At 46.6% G+C, this 13,134-nt stretch overlaps 1 protein-coding gene across 10 annotated transcripts in view; it reads right to left on the bottom strand.

Annotated features, from left to right (window-relative positions):
• DLG1 (discs large MAGUK scaffold protein 1) overlaps window positions 1-13,134 on the bottom strand; it is a 360,352-nt gene that overhangs the window by 321,230 nt on the left and 25,988 nt on the right. For all 10 annotated transcript variants that reach the window (XM_075938333.2, XM_075938331.2, XM_075938327.2 and 7 more), the window contains exon 3: window positions 5,134-5,300. In XM_075938333.2, coding sequence (XP_075794448.1) covers window positions 5,134-5,300 — 167 coding nt within the window. The remainder of the gene's footprint in view (window positions 1-5,133; window positions 5,301-13,134) is intronic.

Below are 13,134 nucleotides of genomic sequence, written 5' to 3' on the forward strand. Positions count from 1 at the left end.
TTTTCAAAAGCCTGTGCTGTTTTCCTTGCACTTCTGATAGGGTGACCTCTTAACTACTGGCCCTCTTGGCGAGCTGTTGGAATTGTTTTAAATCGTCAGTGGGAGATGTATTGTCTGGGATGACCACCTCATCTGGTGATGAAGATGACTTATTTGCCGGGGATGTTCTCAGTTGGTCAAGGTCAATGTCAATGAACTGCAAAAGAGATGAGGAGTCCTGTGGCACCTTATTTATTCCTGCCTCTGGAAATTTCCACTACATGCATCTGACGAAGTGGGTCTTTGCCCACGAAAGCTTATGCTCCTACACTTCAGTTAGTCTATAAGGTGCCACAGGACTCCTCGTCGCTTTTGCAGATTCAGACTAACACGGCTACCCCTCTGATAGTCTCTTATAGAGTAACTATTTACATGAGGAACAAGGGGTTTTTCGGTTGTTGGTTTTTTTTTTTTTTTAAGAAAAGAAATAGAAATAAGGAAGAACCGTAACTAGAACTTTAAACTGTGAATTAAATTTTTATGTACAGGTACTCCAAAAGGAGGAGAGAATCTGACTCCGTCTGCAACCGACCGTGGTACAAAGAAAACTGAAGGGAGTGAGGCCGTGTGCGAGATCTCCCAAGGCGCAAACAGTGCGCACCTTCATGCCACCTGACAAAATACTGCTTGAAAAAAATCTCCAATCTGTGGTGCCAGGATGAGCCCAACAGCAACAATGGAGCACCCACAGTGACATCACTAGAAGAAGTGGCAGCTCAGGATGTCTGCCAATGCTCTGGCTGCCTGATAAGTATGCTGCCATGGGAGCTGCATGGTTTCTGATAAATCAATTCCATAGTTTGACAGCCCCTATGCAAAGTGAGTGTGATTGGGCACCCCCTATTGATTGATATACAACATGCAGGCAACGTTGTTCCTGAGTATATGGACTATTTTGTTACCAATTATTGGAAGGAAATAATGGCATGCGTTGCGTATGGCACATAGTTCAAGTAGGCTGATGTGTAGATGAGTTTCCTGTGTGGACTAAGGATGTGGACTAAGTCCTGTGTGGACTTTTAGTTGTTTATACGATTAACCAATATGCCTAGTGACTATATGCAACCCTCCCCTTGCTGCCTCTGTATCAGAGCCTTTATCAAAGGTGGCAGAGGGTGGGGGGCAAGCGGGAGCCAGTGCTCACAGGGAGACAGTCTTTTAAGCAAGCATATAGGCTCCTGTGGAGCTGCCTCTCCCCTCCCCACTCCGTGCCCTGCTGCCTCTCTATCAGAGGCAGCGGAGGGGTGGGGCGCTGTAAGAGTCAGTGCTTAAAGCCAGCTCCCCATGAGTACTGGCGCCTGGCTGTTCCCGCTCCTACCGTGCGTAAATGTGTCACTGCTAAAAAAATTCAGCAGTTGAACATTTACACAAATACACATTTATTAACATCCCTAGTGGGAGCCATCTGCCCTGAATAGTGTGTTGCTACAAACGGGCACCCCAGCCTATGAGGGATGTGTCGGTGGTAATCACCCAAAATGGGGATTTGTGCTATAAACTGAATCCCTGTCAGAACCTTGGGAGGTTGTATCCACCAGCTAAGTGAGATCTAGCACGTCAGCATGGCTCCAAGTCAGAGATCTCCTGGTGCTTGGAGCAGGCATGGCCAACTGGAAAGATATGCTAAGGACACCATGTATGACTGAGCGAACAGGAAGGGGACTTTAAAATTTCAAAAATAACACAAGGGTGGGTCTTGGTCATCTGGCTGGTCATCTCAGCAGGGCAGTAAGCATTCAAACTGATAACCAGAAAGGCCAAATAGGCATTGTGGGAAGGGTGCCAGAGGCTAGTAAGGATGCAGTACTACATTATGGTGTCCACACTGGCACCCCAGCACACTACCTAGAGCACAGTAAACTCTAAGCTTCTCATGGAGGTGGTTTACCTAGAGCGCACTTACATTGAAGCTAGTGCATACTTGCCAGTGTGGACACAGTGAAAGTTACAATGATTTACTGTGCAATAACTTGCCAGTGTAGACTTGGCCATAGTACATGATACCTGAGAAGCTGACGTAATGTTATCTCTGTGTTGGAACACTGATGTTCCAAATAGGATGGTTTGGAGAAGGAGCTAGATGCCAGTCTGGTTGGTCTAGGAATTTGAGTTGACAATGGTGCTAGGTCCTTTAGACAGTCTTAAGAGTCCCTGGTTTTAGGTGCATCTTGGTGCCTAGAGGTGTCAGATAGTACTGAGGTAAGGGGCTTTTCAGTGCTATTTAGCTGACTGCCTCTCTTATCAGAGCTTCATTGGGTGTACCAGAGCTTCAGTACCACTGTCAGTTGGAGAATCAGTTGTTAAACAGGAATCTTCTGAGAATCAGCTCTATGTGGTGACATATCCTTCTTTCTAGAACATGGGTTCTCAAACTGGGGGGCGTGAAGAAATTCCAGTGGGGACACAAGGCAACCCAACCACACACACACCCCGTCAATCCCACCCCATGTTTTACTGCTATTTTTTTGGGGGGGGGGGGGCGTGAGGGTTTCTCAAAAATCAAAAAGGGGGGCGTGATGCCGAAAAGTTTGGGAATCACTGTTCTAGAACTTCAAATAGCAGACAGAGATGCTCTCTTGGTTTTTGAGAGTTTCACCTTTGGAACAACTTCTGTAACTCCAGAAGACACTCAATTGGCTTAAGAGGTTAAAGCCAACATACCCTATGGGAGTATTATATTAAATGAAGCTTCAGTTTAGCCTGTCTACCTTTGATCACCCAAGCAGTCTTTACATTTTGATGTTATAGGAGTTTCTCTGAGTTACTAAAATCAACTAGAGAGCCCATCACTATGAGGAAGAGACCTACAGCAGTTCTGATGAGGCTGGAATGCTAGGGTCTTAGGCACTATACAGAGAACTACCAGAAACCACAGGGGGCAAGAAGTTTGAGGGATAGCCCTCCACAGCACAAAATCTGCTACAATGAAAAAAAGTCTAGAAAATAAAAACTATGATAAGCAAAACAATATGGGAAGTAAACAATCAAGGCAGGAAGTAGGTGAAAGCAGTGAGAGAGACAATCACTGTCTCAAACCACAGGCTGTTGAAAAGAAATTGAAATGGTGGTAAGTCAATGCCTCCTCATACACCCTCAAATAGGAGCCCAAAGCACTGCTTGGAATATATCTGCAGACACTGATATTTACAATCTCCAGTGAAGAGTCCAAACACAAACACATCTCATAGTGGAGCACCCATAAGAATACACACCCAAAGAACATGGCATTGAAGTTAGTCTTTAAAACAAGACTGGGTGACTTATTTAAGCTGGTCTACACTTAAGCATTAAATTGACACAGTGTCCCATGTTGAATCCCTGGGCTTCTTGGGACCACAACCAACCCCATGTCTCCTGCAACACAACTGTAGTTATACACTGATGCCCCACTCACCAGGGCCGTGCAGCCTAACAGCCCGGAGTCACTAGCAAACATGCTGCTCAACAAGGAAGTGCAGCCTAACAGCCAGAGTCTCTAGCAAATGCCCTGCTCACCAGGACAGTGCTGCCTAACATACTTAAATTCACATACTTTGTAATATCTCCTCAGATGTTTTTCATTTGTGTCTCACCAAATTTTGCCACTCTATTTTTCACATTAAACACAGATTTTACTAAAGACCCTTGGAGCATTCTTTACTCTTTTGCCATGTTAAAAATTAACCTTTTAGTCCTTTTTTCTCTCTTTGCAAGTTTCTACTTCTCTTTCATTGCATGACTTAATTTCTACAATCTTTTAAAAGAGATTTGTCAAAGTCTTCTCCTTTAGTGTGTGTCCACATGCTCAAAATTTCCAGTAGATTAGAGACATGACAATGTGATGTGTAGGAAATCTAGCTGTTTAAAACTCTAATTTTGCCTTTCAATCACTTTTCTTAAAAATTAAGTAAAGTTCATTGCTCTAATTCCTAGAATCATATCTAGTGTATTTTAAAGGCATGTACATTTGCTACTTTGGATAAAAAATATAATCTCAAAATGAAGGTTTTCAACACTAACCACACCTTTTAAAAAAGTGAAAATTTTCACATGGGATGAATTCCAACTCTCCCATGAGTCACAATAACCTAGCGCTAACAATTTATATTGTGACAATGGAAAAAGCCATTCCAAGACAGATTTTCAAAACCGCCCAAGAAATTTGGCCCTCAAATTTCCATTAAATGTCATGTGAATTGGATATCCAAAGGTCCTGTATGGCATTGAAGATCTCTCTGAGAAAAGAGCTGGAATTAACATAGCAGCTACACAAACAGCTCCTGTACTAGGAGAAAATGAATTGTTCAGCTTGACTCAACCAGCTAGACCTTTCTTCATTCCTTGACATGGGTAGCAGCACATTCTTAATAGTAACAAAAGAAAGCCACCAACAATATTCCCACTAACCTTTTTCATCCATATACAGATTTTTTTTCCCCGGGGAGGGGGAGGAGGCAGGCAAGCCACCTCCCTGACCTTGCTACATCTGATACAGAGTCAGCAATGGAGAGAGATGCATGTAGCTGACAGGATTAACCAATAAGCCCAGGCTTATTGGTTAATCATGTAGTCATCTACACGTTGACATCACTAAAGTGACTCTCTCCTGAGTGTGCTTGCATGGCCACTGCTTATAGGGAACACTGACCATCAATACAAATAGTTGAAATATTCAAGCAAAACATTTCAACAGAAGAAAATAGTGATAAATAGGATCCAGTGATAACAACAAATTCTATGAATGGCTAGCTATGATCTCACATTGGCATGCTTATATGTGACAATTCTGAACCCATTATTTATTGCAAGCCTCTGGTTTCAAAAAAAGATCCATGTTCAAGGATACAATCAAGAATCTGGAATATGTACATCACTTTTTGTTCAGTAAATACTCTTATATCCAGTGTTTAAAAACATTATTTCTACAATAGTCCTTCTGTGACTAAGATTGTTGATGGAAAAAAGTAATACGGAAATTTTTCCCAGAAATGTAAATACTTATGACAAGAAAATGGGGAGAGGCATAAGAACAAAACTATAAGCCACCACTGCATTACATCTCATAATACAGGAAATGTATGATCAAGATAAATAGGAACATCGTCCACACTATACCTCTATACTTGGACTAAGGCTGCTTGGCAGTGTTTCTGATGTTACTGTTGTACTTGGAAGGCTGGAGAAGTCCCATGTATTCACAGGTTGCACTGGTTCAGATAGATTAGGGTGATCAATACATTTTGGATTGTCCAGTAAGGTCACTTCATAAAATTCTTGAATATCTAGAAATGTAAAACAGTTCAGAAATGAGATTCTATATAACAGTACAATTAAATTCAGAGGCTGTTTTTGTAATCTTTAAAAAAAAGTTACACGGAAATTATACGAAGTCTTAGAACCATAAGCAGAATGAAAAACAAGATGTAAACTCGCATTGCCTTGGTAAAAGCTATATACAGTAAACTTCCGATAATCCGGCACCTTTAGGACCCAGGGGGTGCTGAATTATCAGATATGCCGGACTATCAGAACGGGGGGCTATGAGAGGTCTGGGGTAGGGACCCCAGACCCCTCATAGCCCCCCCCTTCCGATAGTCCGGCTCTGCCCCGGGCGTCCCTGATTCAGCCGCTTCTGGTCAGTTTCAGCAGCAGCTGAATCGGGGACGCCTGCAGCAGAGCAGCTGGAGTGCTGCCTGGTTGGTCCGGTAGCACCGACCCTTGGTGTGGCGAGACCAACCCCGCAGCACCCCAGTTTCTCTGCCCAGGCATCCCCAAGTCAGCCGCTGCTGATACTGACCAGAGGCTGACTCCAGGAAGCCAGAGGCAGAGCTGCTCTCCCCGGGCTTCCTGAAGTCAGCCACTGGTCAGTTTCAGCAGCGGCTGAATCAGGACGCCTGGGGCAGAGCACCTAGGGGGCTGCCGGGTTGGTCCTACAGCGCCAAGGAGCGGCGCTACTGGACCACCCCGCAGCACCCCAGCTGCTCTGCCCCAGGCGTCCCCAAGTCAGCCGCTGCTGATACTGATCAGCGGCTGACTCCAGGAAACCCAGGGCAGAGCTGCTCTGCCTCTGGCTTCCTGGAGTCAGCCACTGGTCAGTTTCAGCAGCGGCTGAATCGGGGACAGCTGGGGTGCTGCCGGGTTGGTCCCGCAGCCCCTAAGGGCAGCGCTACAGGACCTACCCGGCGGCACTCCAGCTGCTCTGCCCCTGGCTTCCCCAATTCAGCTGCTGGTCAGTTCCAGCAGCGGCTGAATCGGGGAAGCTGGAGGCAGAGCAGCTCCAATAGTCCAGCTGCCCGGAGCACTTCCAGGTTCTTGATGGTGCCAGACCATCAGGAGTGCCAGACCATCGGAGTTTTACTGTATCACTGATCAACTAATTAATGCAGTACTAAGCTACCAAAAAACAAAGTTCCTTACCAGTTATAACATTTTTAATGTTAAGTTTCAATTATCTTATGCAAGAGAAAGGAATGTACTTTTTCACATAAATGATCTGGAGAAAGGGGTAAGCAGTGAGGTGATAAAGTTTGCGGATGATACCAAACTGTTTAGGATAGTCAAGACAGAAGCAGACTGTGAGGGACTCCAAGAAGATCTCACCAAACTGAGTGAGTGGGCAACAAAATGGCAAATGAAATTTAATGTGGATAAGTGTAAAGTAATGCACATCGGGAAAAATAACCCCAACTATACGACAAGTATGATGGGGGCTAATTTGGCTATGACCAATCAGGAAAGAAATCTTGGAGTTATCATGGATAGTTCTCTGAAAACTTCCACACAGTGTGCAACGGCGGTCAAAAAGGCAAATAGAATGCTAGGAATTATTAAGAAAGGGATAGAAAAAAAGACAAAGAATATCTTACTGCCCCTGTATAAAACTATGGTACGCCCACATCTTGAATACTGTGTACAGATGTGGTCTCCTCACCTCAAAAAAGATATTTTGGTCTTGGAAAGGGTTCAGAAAGACAACTAAAATGATTAGGGGTTTGGAACAGGTCCCACATGAGGAGAGGTTAAAGCGACTGGGACTTTTCAGTTTAGAAAAGAGGAGACTGAGGGGGGATATGATAGAAGTATATAAAATCATGAGTGGTGTGGAGAGGGCGGATAAAGAAAAGTTATTTATTAGTTCCCTAAATAGAAGAACTAGAGGACACCAAATGAAATTAATGGGTAGCAGATTTAAAACTAATAAAAGAAAGTTCTTCTTCACACAGCACGTAGTCAACCTGTGGAACTCCTTGCCAGAGGACGCTGTGAAGGCTAGGACTATAACAGAGTTTAAAGAGAAGCTAGATAATTTCATGGAGGTTAGGTCCATAAAAGGCTATTAGTCAGGGGATAAAATGGTGTCCTTGGCCTCTGTTTGTCAGAGGCTGGAAAGGGATGGCAGAGACAAATCGCTTGATCGCTATCTTCGGTCCATCCTCTCTGGGGCACCTGGTGCTGGCCACCGTCGGCAGACAGGATACTGGGGTAGATGGACCTCTATTATAGTCCTAGCCTTCACAGCCTCCTCTGGCAAGGAGTTCCACAGGTTGACTACATGCTGTGTAAAGAAGAACTTTCTTTTATTAGTTTTAAACCTGCTCCTTATTTTCTATCCCTTTCCTAATAATTCCTAGCATCCTATTTGCCTTTTTGACCGCCGCTGCACACTGTCTGGAAGTTTTCAGAACTGTCCACGATAACTCCAAGATCTCTTTCCTGATTTGTCGTAGCCAAATTAGCCCCCATCATACTGTACGTATAGTTGGGGTTATTTTTCCCGATGTGCATTACTTTACACTTATCCACATTAAATTTCATTTGCCATTTTGTTGCCCAATCACTCAGTTTGGTGAGATCTTCTTGGAGTCCCTCACAGTCTGCTTCTGTCTTGACTATCCTAAACAGTTTTGTATCCTCTGCAAACTTTACTACCTCACTGCTTACCCCTTTCTCCAGATAATTTATGAATAAGTTTAAAAGGACTGGTCCCAGAACTGACCCTTGGGGGACACCACTAGTTACCCCTCTCCAATCTGAAAATTTACCATTTATTCCTACCCTTTGTTTTCTGTCTTTTAACCAGTTCTCAATCCAAGAAAGGACCTTCCCTCTTATCCCATGGCCATGTAATTTACACAAGAGCCTTTGGTGAGGGATCTTGTCAAAGGCTTTCTGAAAATCCAAGTATACTATATCTACTGGATCCCCCTTGTCTGCATGTTTGTTAACCCCTTCAAAGAACTCTAATAGATTAGTAAAACAGGATTTCCCTTTACAGAAACCATGTTGACTTTTGTCCAACAAATTATGTTCTATATGCTTCACAATTTTATTCTTTACTATTGTTTCGACTAATTTGCCCAGTACTGAAGTTAGACTTACCGGTCTGTAATTGCCAGGATCGCCTCTACAGCCCTTTTTAAATATTGGTGTCACGTTGGCTACCTTCCAGTCATTAGGTACGGAAGCCGATTTAAAGGATAGATTACAAACCACAGATAATAGCTCCTTTTATGGACCTAACCTCCATGGAATTATCTAGCTTCTCTTTAAACTCTATTATAGTCCTAGCCTTCACAGCCTCCTCTGGCAAGGAGTTCCACAGGTTGACAACACGCTGTGTGAAGAAGAACTTTCTTTTATTAGTTTTAAACCTGCTACCCATTAATTTCATTTGGTGTCCTCTAGTTCTTCTATTTAGGGAACTAAATAGAAGAACCTTGCAGCTCTTTGACTCCCACCATGCCCTCCAGCCAAACCCAGCCTACGTTTTGTCTCCCCTCCACACACATCCCCATCCCGACCCCACCCCCCAACCCACTCACCGAACTCAGTTTCCACCTCCTCTCCCCTCCCAGGCAAACTCAACCCCCCACCTCCCAGTGACCAGATGCAGTCTTCCCCCCTTCTGTCCCTCACCTGATCCACCCTGCGCCCTCTCTTCCCTTCCCACCAGACCCAGTCCGCTCCCCTCTCCCACTTCCCCCCACTGACCGAACACCGTCTCCTTTCCCTCTGCACGCCAAACCCTCATGTCCCCTCCTCCCAGCACATGCGGAAATGTCGGAGCGCTCTGGGGGAGGGGTGAAAGTGCACGTGGACACAGTCGGGAAACAAAGGGCAAGGCCAGGGGCACCTCTCTTCCCTCCCCCTCCGCCTCCCAATCTCTGAGCCGGGGCCGGTGAGGCTTCCTCCAGCGGCTTCTCGCCACCAGACCAACCACCACCAGACCAACTAGATCGGGCTGCAAAGTAGCTCTCCCCTCCCCGCAGCCTAGGAACCTCTGTGTGAATCATCCTGGCCTCGGCAGGGCCTTCCTTATTCCCAGCCCCACCAAGGCTGCAGCTCTCCCCTCCCTCCACAACCAGCACTGAGGTAGAGAAAAGGGGAAGAGTTGCCCCCCATTTGTTAATGTGCGCTACCCCTCCACACACACTCCTGCAAACTCCTTGGCCAAGGGTACCTGCTCTGGTCGGAGGGGTCACTAGTAAGCACAAGGCAGGCGGAGATATGACCAAAGGCACCTGGCTTGCAGCATGGTCCCTTGCTGCAGTGACCCGGACTGACCCTTGCCCGGCCCCGGATCGCTCTGTGCAGCCTGCCCTGCACAGCCCAGGGAGAGCGGCTTGCCCACCAGGGACGTAGTGCTCCGGCGCCGCTGCTGTTCTCAAAGCCCATGGTGAGTCCCCTGTATGTCGGGCCGCACTGGCTGGTGCCAGTCAGAGGAGCATGAACTATCCCCAGGCGCCAGAGTCTGCTTCGTGAATGGGAGGCTCCCCTTGGGCATTTCCCACTCGGCGGGTGCTGGGCAGTCGCAGCAGCGCTGGGAAGGCGACTGGAGCGGCGTGTGGCCTGCACTCCTGCCAGGGTCGCCTGCTGTGACAGCCCCTCGCACTAACTAGAGAGCGCACTTTTCTCCCTGGCACCAAGGGAAAGCAGCGAGGCAGCCCCACAACCGTGATGTCATGACGCCTCAGCCAAACACGGCGGGGCTGCAAGCACGACTTGCCCCACACACCCCGCCTGCTGAGGGTGGCTCGCTGCTGGCCCATCACGTGCTCCGTCGCCCCTACCATTGCTTTGGGCGGCCACAGGGAGACCCGCATCGGGCGGTAAGGGTTAGGAGTTCTCAGGCCAGTGTCTCTCAGGGGCAGCCGGAATGCTGCCCCTGGCAATGTGCCGCCCCAAACACATGCTTGGTTTGCTGGTGCCTAGAGCCGGCACTCCGCAGGCGCACATAAGTGCCCTGGGCAGGCACCGCATTGGGGACCACTGACTTAGTTATTCACTACTTTAATCATTCTGATTTGCCTAAGTACAGCTGCATGTTCAAGCACCCAATCATCCACAAAAAATTACCAATCAACAAGCACAATGACCCTACCAACAAAGAAGCCTTTTAATAGCCGCATCAACACCTTTTCATTCAAAAACAGTATCTATGCAGGCACTGCCAGCCTGAGACCTAAGCAACCAGGGCAGCTGCCCAGGGCCATGTGCTGAGAGGGCACATTTGAATAGTCTCATGTGACCTTACCTGAGGCCAGCCAGCTAAATAGGGAAGAAACCCAGCAGCCACCTCACCCAAGGTCAGGGAAGACAGAGGCAACTCCTCTGCTTTCATGGGAGCAGCAGCAGGGTAGGTGCCCAAGGCAGTGGCTCCCCATTCTCCGAGACAGAGGGCCCTCTGCAGAAGCCCTGTGGCGAGCAGTTGGAGCAGGCTGTGCTGGAAGAGGCTCAGGGTGAGCAGCTGAATTTGGTGGGGACTGAAGAATTGTGTCTGTGTGCACAGCTTCCGTCTGTGTGCTGGCTGGTTGGGATTTGGAGCAACCCTGCTATCTGGGCTAGTGTGGAGCAGGTGTGGTTCCGCCACCACCTTTTTCCCCTTCCCCCCTAAGAGCCCCATAGGGAAACTGAGGAGTGCTGGGCTACTGGCTCAGGAGGGGGGGTATAACACTGAGTTGTTGGGGGGAGACCTTTCAATTCCTCCCCCCCCCCCCCACCAAAAGCAGTTGGTCTTGTCCTCCTGCTTCCCTTGCTGGCTCAGAAGTTGTGCTCACTTTTCTTTTGGGGGGGGGGAAGAGGAGGATGCGGACGGATGCTGCTGCTGCTTCCCCAATGTGAGGCAGGTGGGTGCAGAGGAGATGAATGTTACTGAAATCAGCTCTCCCATGTGCCCCCTAAGGAAATTAGTCACAGTAGGTGATGTCTGGCTGGATGACAAACACATTTACCTTCCATTCAATTCTTAATGACCTATCCACACCTTCAGGTTTTGTTTGTTTATGTTTTCACTACAAGTTGTATTTATCAGTATGCTGAAATTTCTTCAGATCAGGGGGCGTTGTTGAAGCTGCTTTAAAGCAGTGTTGTTCTTTCAGTAAGATTAACAAGAAGGAAATTTTCTTTGCTCCTATCTTAATCTGCAAATCTTCTTCATGCTCTGGAAGTCACTGGGGTTCCTAGTGTGAGAATCTGAAGATAAGGTGTGCTTGTTGTGACTTGCAGTTTCAATGAGGCACTTAAACTCAGAATAACTTAGTGGGAGTTTAGGCTCTTTCCCATCCCCCCCATGTCCTGTGCAATGCTTCACCCCTGCTCCTCTGGCTTATAAAAAAGGCTTGGTGTAATGCACTCTATGTTTTATAACTTTGTGTAGTGTTTTAAGCTTTTCATCTTTTTATAATTTTCACAGTTATTGGGAAATTATGGAAGGAGGTCTGATAATTTTTTAATGACAAAGTGGAGAGGCAAAGAGTTCAAACATTAAAGCTGTTAAAACCTAAACAGAGATACAAAGTGGGTGAAGTAATATCTTTTTAAAATTATTTTGAAAGTTTTTTTGGTTAGAGATTAGCCCTTTTGAGCTTCACAGACCTAGAAAAGAGCTCTGAGGAGTTCCAAAGGTTGTCTCTGTCACCAACCATATTTGGTCCAATTGAAGATACTACTTCACTCACCTTGTGACTCTCATACAGGCACCAACATGAGTACACCAAACAGCAAAAACCACCATATCACGTCAAGATACATGTCAAGATATACAAAATAATTATCCTAACACCAGAAATGATTTGTTGATTTCACTATTCATTCACTCATCCATTTGTGACAAGCCCAGTTTAGAAGTTTATATAATTGAATTTTAACTCTAATAAGTGCTCAGGAAGCGTTTTTCCTGCTTTCCCTATCAGTAAATAATTTATTTTTTACTGATAGAAATATTTCAGGATTTCTGTGTACTTTGAAATCAGCTAATTTCTAAGTTATTTGCAAAGAAAGAAACAAAACAAAAAACAACACAAAACCCCATATCGCTAGAGATTTCAGGTGCCTAAGTATCCTCTGGAATAGTTAAAAGTTGCCTTCCCCAACCCCACCACAATCTAAACTGGCCCCCCGGGCCAGTCAGGAGGGGTCAGAGGACTGCAAGAGGGCCACATGCACAAAATGCAGCTCCCATTTGACAGTAGGGAGTTCGCCCTGAGCTGCAGGCCAAACCCCAGGCATAAAGGGCAAGTGTGTGCAGCAAGGGAGCTGCCCAGTGCTTCTTTAGAGCAGCTCAAACTGTGGAGGAGGACTCATTGAAGGGCGAGTGACCCACTCAGGATTTTTGACTCCCTTTCTGTGTGTCATATCTGAGGGAAAATATTTAATACGAGGGCGCGGAACCTTTTTTGGGTCGGGGCCACTAACCCGCAGAAAAATCAGACAGGGGCCACACACAAGTGAGAAACAAAATTCATAAATACATACATAAGTAACAGAACCCTCACTGACATGGCCCCTAGTTGAAATAAAGACACTCCCCTCACACACCAGAGCCTTGGGGGGCCCAGGCTAGTAGATTTTGTGCGCTCCCGCCCCATGAAGGGATAGCAGGAGGTTGGAGCACCCGCACAGGCTCCCAATACTGAGGGGGGTGGGGGGGGGAAAGAAAGCCCCGAGCCTCAGGGGCCAGATCCAGGCAAGCCAGAAGCCACATCCAGACCCCAGGCCTTAGGCTTCCCATTCCTGATTTAAGCTAAAATCATCCATTTCCCATAGAGCTCTTAAAGGAAGGGCTTGGCCAAGAAGGACTATGATAACCTATAACAACTCCCTTTGCAAGAGACAGAG

The sequence above is a fragment of the Pelodiscus sinensis genome, chromosome 10, assembly GCF_052426305.1.
Source record: "Pelodiscus sinensis isolate ZL-2025 chromosome 10, ASM5242630v1, whole genome shotgun sequence".
Lineage (NCBI taxonomy): Eukaryota > Metazoa > Chordata > Testudines > Trionychidae > Pelodiscus > Pelodiscus sinensis.